The following is a 17,507-nucleotide window of genomic DNA, read 5'->3' on the forward strand; positions in this document are numbered from 1 at the left end:
CAAACTGTGATTGGTTATATTTCTAACGCGGCGTCTGTGATATCTTGTGAGCGTGTCGTTTTGTGGATGTTTGCGACGATTGACGAAAGCGCCGAATATCCTTCTACATCGGGGCAATAACAATCTCTTAAAATGGTAAGAAAAGTTTAATGTGTTAAACATAGATACTCGAAATAGAATATATCCATATTTATGTTGTATGTAATGTATTTACTTCACAATTAGTGATAATCCACGGAAGTGCAATTTTAGTATAGTACAGTGCCCCACATATAGGTTTTTGTGTATGTTTTGCTGTCTTCATCAAAATGTATCTTGAGATCGAGGAAATATTTGACCTCATACTTTGAATGATTTACATTTGGAAGAAAAGTGTAATTAGAATACTGGGGCTCGTTCCTAGAAACCAACAACAAGACTGTCGTAACTTTATCCGCCAACTACCATGACTACGCTACGGAGATGTCTCTGATCTTCCTAAAATGTTGCATGAAGAGCTAGCCTAGTTACTAGTAGGGTGTCTGAACGATTTTTCAATTTTCAATTTGGGATCGTTTTTCACCATTTTTGTTTGATATTTGAATAAAAAATGTTATCAGAATAATACATTTCAAATTTCAAGTCTCACCGATGTTTCTATCAAAAGTTACAGCCCCTCCAACACGCTGGTATATTCATATCATTTTGGTCAAAATCGACGAAAAAGACGTCCACGCAGAGTGATGTTGTTTTGCTAAATTTAGCCAAACAGCTGTATCGCGCGATATGCAAGCGTATGCATATCGTACGCATGCTGCTAAGCCAATCCGCGACTTGCAGCTTGAGCTACGCTGTCTCCGCGACATGTGCGATTGACTAGTATGGTTGGCGTTCGTCGCACAATAAACCCGGAAGTGAATGCACGTTATAGTCAATGGCAATATCGCGGAGACAACGCACGTTGTCTCCGCGATATTGCCATTGACTATAACGTGTATTCACTTCCGGGTTTATCGAGGGAATTGCCAACCATAATTTCAGTCACTATAATTTGGGGTTTCGTTCGTGCGCGGAGATGTTACGCGATGTAACCATGGTTTGGACTGAGCGGAGCGCACGCCTCCTAATTAGCTGATCCACCAAATAGCGAGAAGGGTATTTTTAAACTGTTATCAGTTGTGATCCCTGGGGGCTAGCGAAAATATAATCACATAGAATTGTTCCTTAGGACTGGGCCTACTTATCGATCGGGGCGTCATATCTCAAAAGTGACAAACCTCAGAGTTAGCCAGGACACAATGTTTAAATTGCTGTTTTGACCAAGATATTTTTAGAATTTCGGGGGCTACGCCCCTTTGGAAATATTGGAATTCACCTGCTCTTTCATATGACACCTCATTCATTGATTATCACCTTCAGGATCACAACTGATAAAGGTTTGAATCTCGATTTGAAAAAAAAAAATTGACTTTTTTTGCATGGTCGCGCAATGCACGTAGGCTGCATAGGGATGCGTGTAATCTCTATGGGAAGAATTTTAGCACACAACATCGGGTGCGCGATCAGACACCCTATTACTAGATCTAGATCTAGATTATAGATGTAGACTCTAGATAGATATCTCGTGAGATCGATATTATCGGCAAGAATGTGTGTGTGTGTGTGTGTGCATTGGGTTTTAACAGAAGTGTATCAATCAAATCTGATTATTTACGCCTGAGGACCGACCTTAAAACGTCACCATCCCAGATCTGTCAACATTGTAAAACAGTTGAAAGTATTGAGGGGTGCTGGTCTGAGAATGAGGATCGTCCTCAAAAACGAGGATATCCTCATAAACGCAGACAAAATGCGTCCTCAAAAATAAGGACCGTCTGCATTTTCGCGGACGTTTTTTTTCATCGGCGCTCCGGGGGTTTCGGGTTACCGAACCGCCCGCTGGCAATGCCAAAAATGGATTCCCCAGAGGAAAATAACCCTAGTTCACCATCTAATTTTATGGGTTGTCCGTCTTCCCAAGGATTTATTGCTCATAATGTGAAAGTCGATGTACAAAGTCGATGTAAAATTAGGCCTGAGTCATGTCGGGATTTTCATAAACCGGGTCCCGACGGCGTTGCACCGATCGGGACCCGGTGTCCCGAAATCAGCTCGCAGGATTTGTCACTTGCCTCTATAAAAAGCTAATATCATCAGTATGTCCCTTAAAAGTGAATTTTTTTATCAATCAAATAAATCAACACATGCATACCTCGGCCCAGATCGGTATATTCTTCCATTTGACATTTTTTTCATCCATGATTGGCGATGTTTAGTGCCATTATCGTGCCTCTAAAAGTAAAAAAAACTAGGGCAGAAATGGAAAAACAACATTGGAGCCGCCATTTTGATTTATGCAGGTTGAATAAATCTGGTCAAAAAATATGAATGTTATAATAAGAAAACGGCTTTCTAAAAAATTCTTCTGTACAATATACCGATCATATAATATTTTAAAGACAAAATAAATATTTATCTCTTATTTTAAACATCGCATGCTTGTTTTTAAAGTTGAAAATTACTTGGTAATCACAAGAAGTTTCGATACGGATAGCTGTTGCAAGGCAAGTTGAGACTAGTCTCGGAAAAATGCGCAGTGCTCCTCGTAATTAGCTGTAATGCGTGCCAGAACGAACCCAAACAAAGACGTGATCGTAACGAGAAAAAAAAATCATTAAAAACTACGAGAGCACAATTGGAAAGACAACTACTGCTCAAAATTACCATAATCAGATAGATAACTTGGACAAAGAATTTAATTATCGCCCAAGAAATGCCACAGAAATTGTGATAATCGAGGAGTAACTGGGTACATTTTTATCGCAAGGGGCCTACTGCGAATACTTGAATCCTTTATATACTGCTTTTTACCGTAGAGGGCCTTATTTGGTTTCTAGCCTCGTGTTCAATTTAAACACGTGTAATTCGGATATCGCAGCAGCTAGGCCCTTCCGATAATGATTGTACCTATAGTAACTCCTTAAATATCACAATTTCTGTGGCTTTTCTTGGACAACTATTGTATTCTTCCTCCAAGTTATGTATCAGCTTACGATAATTTTGAGTAGTTGTCTTTCCAATTGTGCTCTCGTAGTTTTTAATGATTTTTTTCTCGTTACGATCACGTCTTTGTTTGGGTTCGTTCTGGCACGCATTACAGCTAACGAGGTGCACTGCGCATTTTTCCGAGACTAGTCTCAACTTGCCTTGCAACAGCTATCCGTATCGAAACTTCTTGTGATTACCAAGTAATTTTCAGCTTTAAAAAGAAGCATGCGGTGTTCAAAATCAAAGAAAAAATATCTATTTTGTCTTTTAAAAATTGTTCGATCGGTATGTTGTAAAGAAGTACTTTTTAGAAAGTCGTTTTATATTCAAACATTAATGTTTCTTTCAACCTGATTTAATAATCCTGCCGAGAGACCCGGCCAGTACAGTAGCTAGCTAGCATGCTAGCTGGCAACAACAACCCCATGGGGCGAACTGCTTTGCAACCCATATTTATATCAGCAGTTCGGATTGATTCAGGATGAGCTAGAATATGATTGGTAACAATTAAAAACTTAAGTTTTAAGGTGGATTGATTTTAGTGGTGTGCAAAACTGCCATTTCTTACATATTTCATTATTTTTTTCGGAGCGTCGGTTCTCAAAAAACGAAACCGGGACCCGACGGCAACGGTCGGGTCCCGGTGTGACCGACCGTACCGACTCAAGCCTATGTAAAATGCATCGAGAAAATCATTGCGCAATCCGTTTTTTGGATCGGCAATGCGCCGATCAAAAATATGAGACGTCTGCAAAAATGCAGGCGATCCTTATTTTTGAGGACGCATCGGTCTGCGTTTACAAAGACGATCCTTGTTTATGAAGACGATCCTCATTCACGGACCAGCGCCCCTGTTGGAGAGGGAGCGAAGCGACCAAGCCGGACCAAGCGCAACGAGGGAGTGTGGGAGGGGGCCTAGCAGTGAAAAAAATACACGGGGGCTCAGGGCGAATTTGCCCCCGAAATGCCCAAAAGAGCTCCCTTACATTTGCATAGAGTTCAATGCAAAAGATTTTTAGAGTGTTATTTTTATGCAGGCAAGCTTGAAAAGTAGCGCCCGAAATGTACAAAGTCAATGGGAAGCACGCGCGCTGTGCGTTTCCCCGCTGATCTATAGCTCTAGCGGACGAGCAGGTATCCCACGCCAGAGCTCGCCATGCCGAAAATATCTTTGCGCTGATCGGAAATTGGAATGTGAATTAGAGAGAGATATCGTGTGTGCAGTGTCCGGCTGCATTGATTTAATACCTACGACGAGATACTTTTGAGCTTGCGACTCACACAAAATCAGGCTCTAAATCTGAAAAATACTTGAAATAAAGCTCATTTTATGGTACCCATATTCCTTACAAACACGCGTAAGATACTTGATTTTTCAGATTCGAGGAGCAGGACTGCCGATTACATCGCTAAAATGTGATATTTAAGGATATATTTTCCATTGCAAATGTGGTTCTCCAGTGACTCTGGCATGTTTTGGTATGTGTGGGATAACTATGATGCAATGTATTTTAATGGGATTTTACCATGCATTAAAAAACATGCATCCTAAAACTGCCGACGGCCGATTACCCCCTCCTTTACTCTATGCCTCATTTTGATATTTTACCGGATGCATACTCGATTTATTTTATATTGTAAATTAGGCCTAGGCTATAATACATCGGTTCCACTTACCATCTTGACTGAATAAATCTGTTTAATGGTCCATTTTCAGGAAATTATTGGTCAAAATTGACATCCATGTTGAAAATCTTGCAGCCGTATTTTAAAGGCCCACTGCACTACTTGTAGCTACTTGCGCCCTCTATATAACAAACAATGCCTAATCGGTGACCATTGGTCCCCCATGATCCTCTTTTTCTTATGTTAACTGAGAGCTGAGTTGATGAGATAACCACCTGTCCAGTGACCTTGCAGGGCGGTCTAATCCCTCCTGTAAACTATGGCAGATAAGCTTTAAACTCTCGATGCGCATGACGTCATCTTAATTTCATCCCTTCTATTCTACGCGCAAAGCAAATGATTATGAAGGAAAAACTGTGCACGAGCTACGAGTTTGTAATAACGTTATCACGGCAATCTGTCAGTAGAATGTTGGATTAAATCTTGGTAAATCATTATGGACCTCCATTTGATGAAGTCGTGTTTTTTTCTTTCTTTTTCCTTTTTCCCTGTAGGTGGTGGGCAGGACTTCTAAGATGGTGCAGTACATCAACTACAGGATGAGAGTCAACCTGCAGGATGGACGCACATTCATTGGTGAGAGGAATATTAATGCTTTGAGAAGAGGAGAGAAGAAATGAAGCTGGCCAATATGTTTGTGATGAACAACATTTCGTACTCGACTCTGGCACTAATATGGCATTTAAGGAGTTGAAAATCATTGTTTGTGATAACTTGATAGTATAATATTGTAGAGAGAAGTTTGAAGTGTGATGAGCATTATAATGGGGGCTGTGAAAAAGTATGTTTAAGCTGAATGAAATTAATGTATCTTCCTCTTTTTTCCATACAGGCACATTTGTTGCCTTTTAACAAACACATGAACAATATTCTTTGTGAATTGATAGTGCAGTTGAGACAGTGAAAGGTATATATTTTCCTGTCTACCTATGGGAAGCAGAAAAAAATGACCACTGTAGACAGGTGTCCTGTCTAGACAGGTATAACAGTACATGTTCCTTCATAGAAGGAGTCTGTATAGGTGACCACTCTGGATGGATTTGATTGTATGTTTGATCTGAATGAAATATGTTTTATCCACACAGGCACATTCCTTGCCTTTGACAAACACATGAACATCGTTCTGGGTGACTGCGAGGAGTTCAGGAAACTCCGAGCTAAGAGTGCCAAAGCCCCTGCCAAAGAGGAGAAGAGAGTACTAGGTCTAGTCCTGCTCAGAGGAGAGCATCTTGTTTCCATGACAGTAGAAGGACCAGCAAAAGATTCAGTAAGTGTTTTTTGTTTTAGCCTCATTGTGAACCAACCATCAGGCAATGTTTTGCTCTGGTTTCAGGGGGTTGTTTCACGAAACTACAAGATCAACAACATCTTCATGCTGTTGCTCGACTTGTCCGCAAAGTGTTTCACAAAACAAGTATTGTGGAAACATTACCAGATTTTTTTCTTGAAATCCAATAGCATCAGATCACTGAAAAACAAAAAAAATATCTTATCCCAACGAGAATAATGATACAGAAAACAAAATAAAAAGACAAGACTTGGTTTCTCTGTGTTAGTGAGACAGGATTTAATAAACATGGATGCATCAAAATTGATAATCATCACATGAAGACTGGTTGTTTTATTTGACACCGAGGTAATATGATATTCATTGATGACATTGTAAAGTACATATACACCTGTATGATACAATTTTGATTGCTGAGGAAAAAAAATGTGAGGAAGATATCATGATAATGAAAAAGATTAAAAGAACAATGACTTGTTTGATTAATTCCATTTAAATTTATCATTTTCCATTGCTGAGGAAATGCAAAAGAGGGAGAGAAAAAAATAATCAATGACCATAAGATTATTCCTTGTGAATGTCATATATGAACTCATGAAAATTATGACATGTCACATTCTTCATGAGGGCAAGTTTAGAAGATTTTTTTAAAAATATTTGGGGTCCGCATTTCTATGATTTATAACGTCAAAACCACTGTTTGTATCTTTTTTTCTCCACAGGGTCCTAGGGTCCCCATGCCCGGTGGTGGCAGTGGACCAGGTATGGCTCGTGCAGCAGGGCGTGGTATCCCCGCAGCCTCTGCCTCAATGTCCGCACCAGCAGGACTGGCAGGACCAGTCAGGGGCGTCGGCGGCCCATCACAATCACATATGACACCTATGGGTAAGGACATGGGTGTGGCAACTTTGTGTACTAACCATATCACAGATTCTTGGATGTGTTTCATTTTCAATGTTGAGAAACACATCCGAAAATCTGTGCTATAATGTATAGAGCTAGGCAAGAGAGTATGATTATAATAATTCTTTTAATTATACAAATTATTATTGGGCAAGTGAGTATATTTGATTATGAATCAATGCAATGTACATGTAATTAAAATTTAGGTGTTCACACTTTCTATCATGGATAATACTTCTACCAAATGTAACTGACATAGAATAGAGTGAGCTTAGCATTTGACCATTGTTATCTCATTGTATGGAAATAATAATCACAAGGTGGCGATGGTGGTGGTTATGATGATGACGGTGATGATCATGATAAGAGGGATTTATGAAATTTGTTTCCCCAGAGGATAATTCCTTCCAATTTTATATATCTAGAACAATAATCATCAAGGTCTTTTGGTTTGAGAAACCAAGTTTTCAGCTCTCATTATTAACCCAACTGATTTGTTTGTCTTGTTACAGGTGGACCAGGAGGCTATCCAGGCCCAAGGGGACCACCCAGGGGACCTCCAGGTAAGAAACTTGTTTATCATCATTTCTTTGATATATTTTATTCTTCTATGAATGGTTTGCTGCTTGTAGAAGTGGAAAATGTCCCACAGGGGTCCGGTACCCATGGATGCCTAGTATTTTAACTCTAGACTTTAAAAATGTTAACAGAGACCAACTCGGTCACACAGACCCCTAATATTTTGAATCTGGCAGTTTTCAGTTGAATCAGACACATTTTGTTTGCCTCTTGATATATTTTTTTGGTTTGTTTGTTTGTCTCTTCAATTGAACTTCAATTTCACAATCTTCATTTTTTTAGAAATCTTTTTTTTTCTTCTTCATTTTGTTAATAAATATTTGAGATTCAATGTAGTCTTCTGTTTTTTAGTTGAAATTGCAGTTGTATATTAACTGTTTGTGTCCTTGGCAATCTTCAAATATGACTTGAAGACTGACATCTCAATTCTTTTGTTTTTCTTTATTTCAAACTTATGGGGTATTTGTACATTGTTCCATTTTTTTTCATCACCTCCTAAAGAGGTGTTTTTTTAAGGGGGAGCAGGAGGGGGTGCATTTGACAATTGAAAGTTGACAATTTAAATGGTTGTTTTACACAAAGTGCCTTGTAACTCATCCCCTACCCTCCTCTCTCTTTCTATCTCTCTATATTGATACAGGCATGGGACCACCTGGAATGGGACCGCCCGGTATGGGACCACCAGGATTCCGAGGAGGACCCCCAATGGGACGAGGAATGCCCCCCATGGGTATGGGACCACCACCTGGCATGAGAGGTAAGAATTACGATGTTAACTACTGTTAGTACAATATTTATGCAATGCAAGGAATGTGGTCTGAGCTGTGTATTCCGTTTGAATTGGTGTAATACTTCCAAGTTAACTTTGACAATTGTTATTATCAATTTTGTTATCCTGTTTTCACACTATTTTTCATTTAGGTATCTCCCTCTCTCTTCAGAAAACTGCCCCTGCCCTTAAATTTTTTAATATCATGATTATCATCCATTCCATCCTCTGTCCACCCATTTCACTGCATGTGTTTTTCTGTACATCGAGAAAGTGTCTTATCAAATTTATGCGACACATGAAGTCCAAATAGTCATCCCCTGATAATGTGTTTTTGTTTCATAAGATGTCAATAACTTGAGAATAACATCCTATCGGTATATTTGTGCCTCTGCCATGGTGTCAGAAGCATTATTTTTCTTATCTTTCTTATGCTTGCAGACTACAAAAATAAGCTCCCTAATATGGGCATTTCTTATATTGTGGGATGATTTATGGGATTGTTCAAAATGTTCAAGAAAATTCATTAATTAACTTTCTTTCCTTTTTTTTTTCTTTCTATACAGGTCCCCCAAGAAATTAGCGTTAATTGTCCGTCTTCACGTTTGTAAATAGTTAATATCTTTTGTGAGAGATCGTCATCCAGTTAAGAATCAATGCTGGTTTGTATTCTTGGAACTCTTTATCAGCTGAATAGTACTGCAACGGATGCAACACTTCTACATCATATTGGACTTGAAAGCTCCATTGGTCCTTCTATGGTGCACAGTCGGTCAAAGAACAGCCTCAAACTGAACAAAACATTTCAAGTACAAAATTTATGAATTGATACCCTGATTTTTACAAATGATTGGTCTTTTAGCTCATCAGGCATTCTGAATATTTGATAAATGTTATTTGGTTTGGGTCATGGTTTATTTTTAAATATAGTATTTGGAGAAGGAAGCTGTTCCTTAAGAACAGATACTACATGAAGATCTTGCACTCGATGTAAAATACATGTAATGTTTTCAGGGTGCTGCAAAATTACTCGGCTGCATGCTCAGGGCCACAAGAAGTTACAGGTGAATTGCATGGAATTAGCTTAGACGTCGGCAACTTTAAAATAATTTATTTGTAGAGCATCTTTGTTGCGTTACACATTCCTTTATACCCTCTTATGATATTTGTAATTTTTTTGTAAATTGCCAACGCTTTTCCATAGCCAAGACTCGTCAACCTTCGAATCATAGAGGGATATGTGGTACACCAACATAAATAGCTTTGGAGTAGTCATTGATGACAGATGTCGGAAATGAGGTGTTTATAATTATGTTAATGGAAATTTGTTTGTGGAAAGATGAAAGTCAGAGTAAAAATACATCTGTTGGGTACAAAATATTTGGATTCTTCTTCAATCATTTTTTAATGTGATTTTTATGACACAGTTATTATTTTTGAGGTAATGTTTGAAGGAGGATTGTGTATTGAGGAAAATAAGACTCAAATTCACTCTGTTCCTCAAGTCATTCAGGGATTTCATTACAAGAATCATTTGGTTTTAAACTTCACAAGTTTTATATTTTTGACAAATCAGCACTCGGCACCTGTCATCGTTATATACCTACTTTGTAAATGAAATCATTGGAGGGATCCCTGTAAATGTTCTTGGATTTTTTGTACATCCTTAACTTGTCAAGTATTTTTTGTCATTGGACTGATAGGATTTCTTTTGTATAATAAACAATTTTCATGATAAATTTCATCTGTGCGTTTGACTCTATTTAAGATGACAGTGATATGGTGGTCGATTGTGAAGTGTGCTTGTTTTTTTTATAGTAATGTCGAGACAGCTTTTTAGCAAAGATATTGTAAATGTGGGCTGGACTTGATGATTGTTGTTGTTCATTGGTTGCTTTTAATCATATTCCATGCAAAAAATGCATACTAGTAATACATTTAACAAAACATTGACATTTCTTAAGATTATACATGTATGGAAGTAAATAATCCTGAATCATTATAATTAATAACATGAAAGAATGAATGTTCTGTAAATCATGAAATAAGTAGGGTACATGTACAGAAAAAAAACAAATGAATACACTAAACCAAGACAAAAAGAGAAATGAAACAAAATACAATATGTTACAGCTTTAGGTTGATAGAGGAATAAAGGGAGGGAGGGGGGGGGGGGGGAGAAAAAAAAAATGGGTAGATGAAGAGAGAAGGGGGGGGGGGGGCGAGGCAGAGAGATGAAGTGAGAAGTAAAGCAAAGGAGAGAGGAGAGGTTAGTATGGAGTAAGATGGGACTGGTAAATTCTGAAATGCTAGGCATGGATGCGAGATGAAAAAATGAACAATAATACATTGACAAAAATAATCATTTTACACTGCCGGAGAAAATAACGTTGCATTACTGAAAAAAATATTGAGTGGGTCTCTCTTTCAAATCATTGGCAAGGGAATTCCAACATTTGGGTTCTGCAAAAGTAAATTGTTCATAGGATTTTTGATGGCCAGCTACTGGTGAGTAGCTGTGTAATTCAGTATTTTTTCCTCAACATTTAAGGCATTTATCAACAACGTTTCCAGTTTTACAAATCTGAGATGCATCAGTACTTATCTGTGATATGGTGCAATATTGAAGCCATACAAGCATTGCGCTTCAAAAAATTGATTGTTTTTTGAGTGACTGGTTTTAAATACCCTACTCATTTTTCCCAATAGATTGCTGGGTTATAAAAAAACTGTTTGGCATACAGTTTTTGACATTCCTAATTTCAATCATATCAGACAGCTAGTGATGGGCTTGTATAAGTCATGGGGTCCTGGCTGACCTAAAGGTTTATAAATACGATTGCAGCATGAGCTAAATCCAGGATTTTGTTTAGAATCTGAGGCAAAGAAATACCCAATCTCTCATACACACATATATTTTTGGGGTACTTATAGACTAAATAAATTATTTTATAAATTTTCTTTGAAAGCTAATTTGACAACAGTTATCAGTCTGGTCAAATAATTTTACATCTATCACATGCATTCCTCCCTTGAATCCCCCCTTTCAATATTTGTATAAATAAAGACTTCCCAACATGGAATGCACACCATAGGCGGAGACTAATTTGTATGTGAGAACGTATTTCAGTGAAATAAGCCTCTTTACACTGCTACAGCAGTAGAATCTTGAAAGGCAGTTCCATAAGAAAAAGTTGTACACAAAAAAAATACTTTAAACTTAAACCTATTTATTTTCAAAAAGGAACTAAAATAAATTGATCTTTCATACAATGTAGATGGTTAACTATTCTAGATAGCATATGAAAACAGATACTGTATACATGTAGTGCATTTTAAGCCTCCCTCTATTTTGAAGAGTTCATAGTACATGTACACTCTGATTTTACAAATTTGTAGATATTAAAGTAATTAGTCTTCTGTGATAAGATTTTAAAATTTATTTCAAAATATCTTGGTACACATCATAGGAAAACATGAAAGGAAATGCAAAGAGAAAACAAAACTGGTTTCGCTGATTTTGCAAGTAATTTTAATAATTCAAACAAACATAACTGCAATACTTTTACATATAATGGCTAGAAATTTGCAGAACTTTTATATACAGCGAAAATGTATTTTCAAATAACACTAAAACTATATAAAACAGACTACATGGATAAATGTGGTGGGTGTGAATTCTAATGAACGCACTTGGTCTACTATCACGAGTCTACAAAATAAGGCAAGTCTTGCGGAAATCATCGAATGACGATGGAAACGCCATTAATCGCAACAACATCAACTAATTGTCTTTGAAGGCCCTATTCTGAGATTTTAACCAATTGTAAGTGTCATATTGCAGGGTCTTTGCATCCCCAGTCGAGTGATTTTTATCACTCAACAATGAGACCTCTAGGATCACGATAAAGACGAGAAGATATCACCTCTTCTTTCAAAAATCCCTCCATTTTTGTTTTGTTTTGTTTCTGGAAGTGCATTGTAATAAATGTACTCTGGAATACAACTACAGCGGAAGAGTTGACTGCCAATGACTCGTCTTCCAACTCGCATCTTCCATTGATGACATCAGGATTGAGGATTGCAGAGCGGGAAGCCTGTAAATAAAAACTGGATAAATATGAATATTAATTCCCTTAAATGTATTTGTTGTAAATGTAATGGTTATATATTTAAAAACTGGTATAATCCAAAGTATTTTTAGTGTAAATAGTTTTGAGTGTAAATAGATCCTCGTTTAGGGAAGTATACTCTAGTAGAATACAGTTTTACAATTTTTATAATAATTGTAAATATATATATATATATATATATCACGGTATATAATTGCAACTAGTATAAGGAATGTTTCTTGCCAATGTATATAAATGCATAGATGTGTTAATTGTTACTGCAATTTAGGTTTTGAAAGGTGTCAAGTTTTACACTTGGCTTTTTCAAAATGAATAAAGTTCCTCTGAGCCTCTATTTTATTCTTTGGAGTACATGAATTCTAAAGAATCATCAAATTATCCTAAATGAATAAGGAATATATTAAAATGAACTAAACCAAGAAGGAATTTGAAAATCTCTTTCAAATGCAAGAAAATTTCACTTATCAGTACTTTATTTAACAAATTAATTTGAAATCATGTAATGTCCCTCCCCCCCCCCCCCTCTTTCATTTTGTCCTCTAAATTAAGTAATAATATTTCTGGCAGATTAGCCCTGTGCTAAACAAGTTATCCAATAAAGTCTAACTACTACTACGACTACTACTATACTATGCATAAATCTACATCTATTTAACTATATTTACAATGCAATATAAAATAAAAGCAAGCAAAATGCACATGTACATGCTTCATGAGTTAAATTACAACTGAACTGTAAACAAAAACAAAAAACTTTCATCTATAAATGTGATTATTTAGAAGAACATTTCAAAACATAACAAAAGATTCAGATTATTTACAAAAATTACTCACATGCAGCTGATTGTTCTGTTTTTAATTTAAACAGCTAATTAAAAGCCTTATATAGAAACAGAAAATATCTGTTTTTAATATCATGGAAGTGTTTGTTGTTGTCTGTGCCGGGGGGGGGGGGGGGCGAAAAAAATTTGATGTCTATGAAAATATATGCATTCATGTGGTATATAGAAGATTTGGGCCAATGATACAGTACACATGTACTGTAAATCAGTAAATATGTTCATTGCCATTAATGGATTTGCATCCTATTTTGGGGTGTCTTATAAGATAACCCCCAAATAGGTTCCATACACCAGCAAGGTGTATGAAACCTTACTGAAGGAAGTAAGGAAAGTGCCCAAAAGTCCTTTTGGAGGGAAAAGTGGGATGGCCAAGTTTATTGAGCCACCCTACTTTCCATAAGCTTTTTGGAGAAAGAAAAAAAATGAAAAAGTCGCTCTCTTTATTTTTCACAGATATACGACACATGAACATGTATAAATAACTTTATATCATCAAGGATAATATATCTACATGTATTGTCTGTTTGGAGCCCTAAGAACATTAACTCTGTGTTAATCAAAGTACAAGAGTCTATTGCCCTTGTGGCTCAATCAGTCAGGATGATATAATGCAAAGTAATATAAAAACTTGCCCAAGATTTTTCATTGGTTCATATCATAATCAAACTAAGTTCACATAATAAGAAAGACATATTTGTATTTCAATATTGACCAGTACTCGAAAAAGTTGAAAATAATGAGGGGATAGCCAAGTATCCAAGCTAGTTCTCACAATACTTTTTTACTCGAAACTCAGCAATGGAGTCATTATGGAACATTGCAGATCATTCCCATACATGTAGAATAACAATAAAAAGGAAGTTTTGGGGGTAAACGTTTCTCATAAACGTTGGTTGGAATGAATGCAAAATAAATGTTTGAATACATAAACTAAATTAATAGTTATCAGGCACTTTGAAGTTCATGATTGCATGCTGTTTCTTATCTTCAGTTGACATCCTCCAATACTGTAAGAAAATTAGTACTTCTGAAATCATCATAATAAAAGAGATTAAAGGTCATCAGACTTGGCTCTGCTTGGTATCAGTAACATATAGGTACAACACATCAAATATATTAATTCATACAAAAATAAAGATTTTTTTTTGCAATCCGGGTGACTCAAATTCAGTACTTATTAGATGCATCAAAGATTCCCAAAAGAAATGGATCTATTTCTGAGACATTCAACAATGTACGCCTACTAACACAGGCGATACATGTATTATTGCACTAATTCGTTATTTGAACTGAAGATATTTAACTAATCTATTTTCTTTTATTTTATCAAATTTTTTTCTTTTTTTTTTTTTGTTTGTTTTGTTTGTTTTTTGTTTTTTAATCAGTTTGTGATTTTTTTTTCTTTTTTAACTTTAGTCAGTTTGTGATTTTTTTTTTTTTTTTTTTTTTTTTTACATATATTTTTTTTCTTTCTTTTTCCAATTTTTTTTTTCTTGAACAATTTTTTAAGGTTTTTTTAAATAGTTAATTTACAAAACACCTAGCTTTCAAAGAAACATATGTGGACAATGCAGGTGTATTTACATCTTGCTCAAATACAACATATAGGAGTGAATAAATGTACATCACGACGGTACACATGAAAATATGGTAAGTATTTAGCAATAAAGAAGTAATCATAAACATTCATAAACATTAGAATGACAATGAGCATCATTCTAGACTGAGTGACATATCCGGCATATAATATGGAGCAGGGGTACACCCCCTCCCCTATGAAGGCAAGGATAAAGAAATAAATGAAAACATGTATTGAAATCTAATCTCCACCAGCACAATCACTCCCTACTTGCTGCATGCAAGCCGTAGATGACGTGATCCCCGAATTTCTACGCCCGGCGAGGCTAGTTCATAAAACTCGTCCATACAGTATCGATGCGAACGGATCCGTGAATCATTTCATCTCTGGCTTGCAGTAGATAAGGGATGGGAGAGATGGTGATCACGAAATAAAATAACACTGTCCAGATCCTGGACTTGGCTGTTCCCAGCACCTGCATACATATACAGTTTGCCCTATTGTAGGGAGGGAGGAGTCACCCCTGCTTTAACTGGATACGCCAGTGACACCAAAAGTAAAATTTCATCAACATACAGTCTTTATCTACTTGTTGTATATACATATTTATATGACAAATAGAAAGTCATATATACATTTTGTATTTCCATCATATATAGGGAACCCATTTAGGTCTGCATAAAAGTCAAACAGTTTTTCTTTTCACATATATATAGTTCCCTTTAGAGAATAATTATAGTCTAAAGAACATGACACAAGCCAAACTGATATAGATATCTGTACAGATAGCCTGCTACAAGGGTAATATACAGATGCAAGTTACACTTGTGTATGTAGATACATGTGTAAGTGTTTCTACTTATAAATTCCATATCTCAAATGAAATAAACTTTTCCAATTTTTGACTCAGCCATCTTGTATACAGTCTCGTGACATTTTACAAACTTTTCACCACACATGGGAAAGTTTGTACAATGATCATATATTTACAACTTTACATTTCAAGTATAATATCAACTATTTGTGTATAATTATTAGGAAACCACAGTCAAATAGAGTTCATACACAGTACTTCACGTAGATGCCCTGTACACGTACTGTATACAAAACAATTACTTAATCCATTGGCTTGTCCATTTTATCTTCTTAATATATATCTTTGCAGTACATGTAAATGTATTCCAGGAAAAGAGCAATAACAAATATTAATTAAATACAATCAAATAGACTAAGGATCACATGGCATATATCGAATAGAGACTAAAAACTCCACCATTTTGTTGGTGCTTTATATATGATTTTGTTTGGTAACAAATCCAACACCTAGTGAACATATATATATATACATCATAGTTTTTTGTTGCTGTGTATTTATGGCATAATGAGATGTCATATCGGGCTTATCGGTTATATACAAAAAAAACATTAGGCATCTTAGTACAGGAATTGAATTGTATATATATATATATATATATATATATAACTGTACATAAATATGATCAGACATAAACAACTTTCAAAATGTGACTTAATTTGCTACCGACAAAGATGTATATTCGTAAAAATGTTTTTAAACATAACAATATGATCTCTTACCATATTGGAGCTGTGAAATGAACATGATGTACAACAAAACCAACTGATCATATGTTTCAATAACTAAATATTTATACAAAAATATAGACATGTTTATAGTACTTGTACTTAATGAAATCAAGCAAAATATTTGTGGCACTGTGTTCGATTTATCATATTATTGCATTTTGATGAAGTTTGAAGTTTCAAGACATGTAAACTTAGGTGGCAAGATCCTTTAGTAGTAATAGTTATGGTGTAGTTAATATTATTGCATCAAACAAGTCTACTCAGTGTGTGTACCAGAGAAGCATATAAGTAATACTACATGTATTCATTTCGACCATATTGGAATACCAGAAAAATCATTGCTTTGGTGTCTATTTTATGCAGCATAATATAACAGAAATGTAAAATGTTCACTATTAGTACCTGTTAGAGAGATAATGACTGAAATATTTCATTGTCAGGCATTAGTGCACTGTGCATATCGTGATGGAAACACACCCCAAGGAATGACCACGGCGTCATACCTTGTGTGCGAGTACAAAAATATATTTTTCTCTTGTAATGAGAAAAAAAAAATCATGTGAATTTGATTCTTATAAATCAGAATGGGGAAAATATCCTCCAGAGTGTCAGTGGTTTTTCTGCCTGATAGACATTTCTTTCAGACCAGCACAATTCCTATAAGACTTTAGTTTTTACTTCTTAGTTGAAGTAAAAGTCCCACTCCTGTGCCATACTGAAGTCCCATGACTATACCACAATTCAACAAAATAACGTTACTCAGATTAAAGCAAGCATGTGATGTGGGAAAAATATGAATGAATTCATGAAATAATTTCATAGGACATTGTATCGTAAATAAGGCAGACTTGAATCCTGTAGAATTGGTTCAGAAATATATGTTTTTCGGTCATTTGAATACACATGTATACATGTATGTACTTGATTCATGTTTTAAAACTTGTATTTGTATAAGTGAAGAGAATGTTAATTGCACAATTATAGAACATATGCATCCAAATAAAATTATGAAAATCGTCTTCATCTAAAAAACCTGGAAGTGCAGAGCCTTTTAAGT

At 35.8% G+C, this 17,507-nt stretch overlaps 1 protein-coding gene across 1 annotated transcript; it reads left to right on the forward strand.

Moving 5' to 3' along the window:
* The first annotated feature begins 3 nt into the window (after positions 1-3).
* On the forward strand, positions 4-10,033 carry LOC115917952 (small nuclear ribonucleoprotein-associated protein B'-like). The gene is made up of 7 exons (XM_011667587.2): positions 4-135; positions 5,247-5,328; positions 5,838-6,019; positions 6,763-6,925; positions 7,456-7,506; positions 8,163-8,279; positions 8,858-10,033. The coding sequence occupies exons 1-7, from the start codon at positions 133-135 to the stop codon at positions 8,872-8,874; spliced, it is 615 nt and encodes a 204-aa protein (XP_011665889.1). The 5' UTR covers positions 4-132; the 3' UTR covers positions 8,875-10,033.
* Positions 10,034-17,507: the final 7,474 nt, after the last annotated feature.

Source organism: Strongylocentrotus purpuratus, unplaced genomic scaffold (assembly GCF_000002235.5).
Source record: "Strongylocentrotus purpuratus isolate Spur 01 unplaced genomic scaffold, Spur_5.0 spur5_contig_810, whole genome shotgun sequence".
Lineage (NCBI taxonomy): Eukaryota > Metazoa > Echinodermata > Echinoidea > Camarodonta > Strongylocentrotidae > Strongylocentrotus > Strongylocentrotus purpuratus.

Coding starts and splice junctions, on each gene's coding strand:
- LOC115917952 (XM_011667587.2), top strand. Junction 5,329..5,837: donor GGATGGACGCACATTCATTG/GTGAGAGGAATA, acceptor TTATCCACACAG/GCACATTCCTTGCCTTTGAC. Junction 6,926..7,455: donor ATCACATATGACACCTATGG/GTAAGGACATGG, acceptor GTCTTGTTACAG/GTGGACCAGGAGGCTATCCA.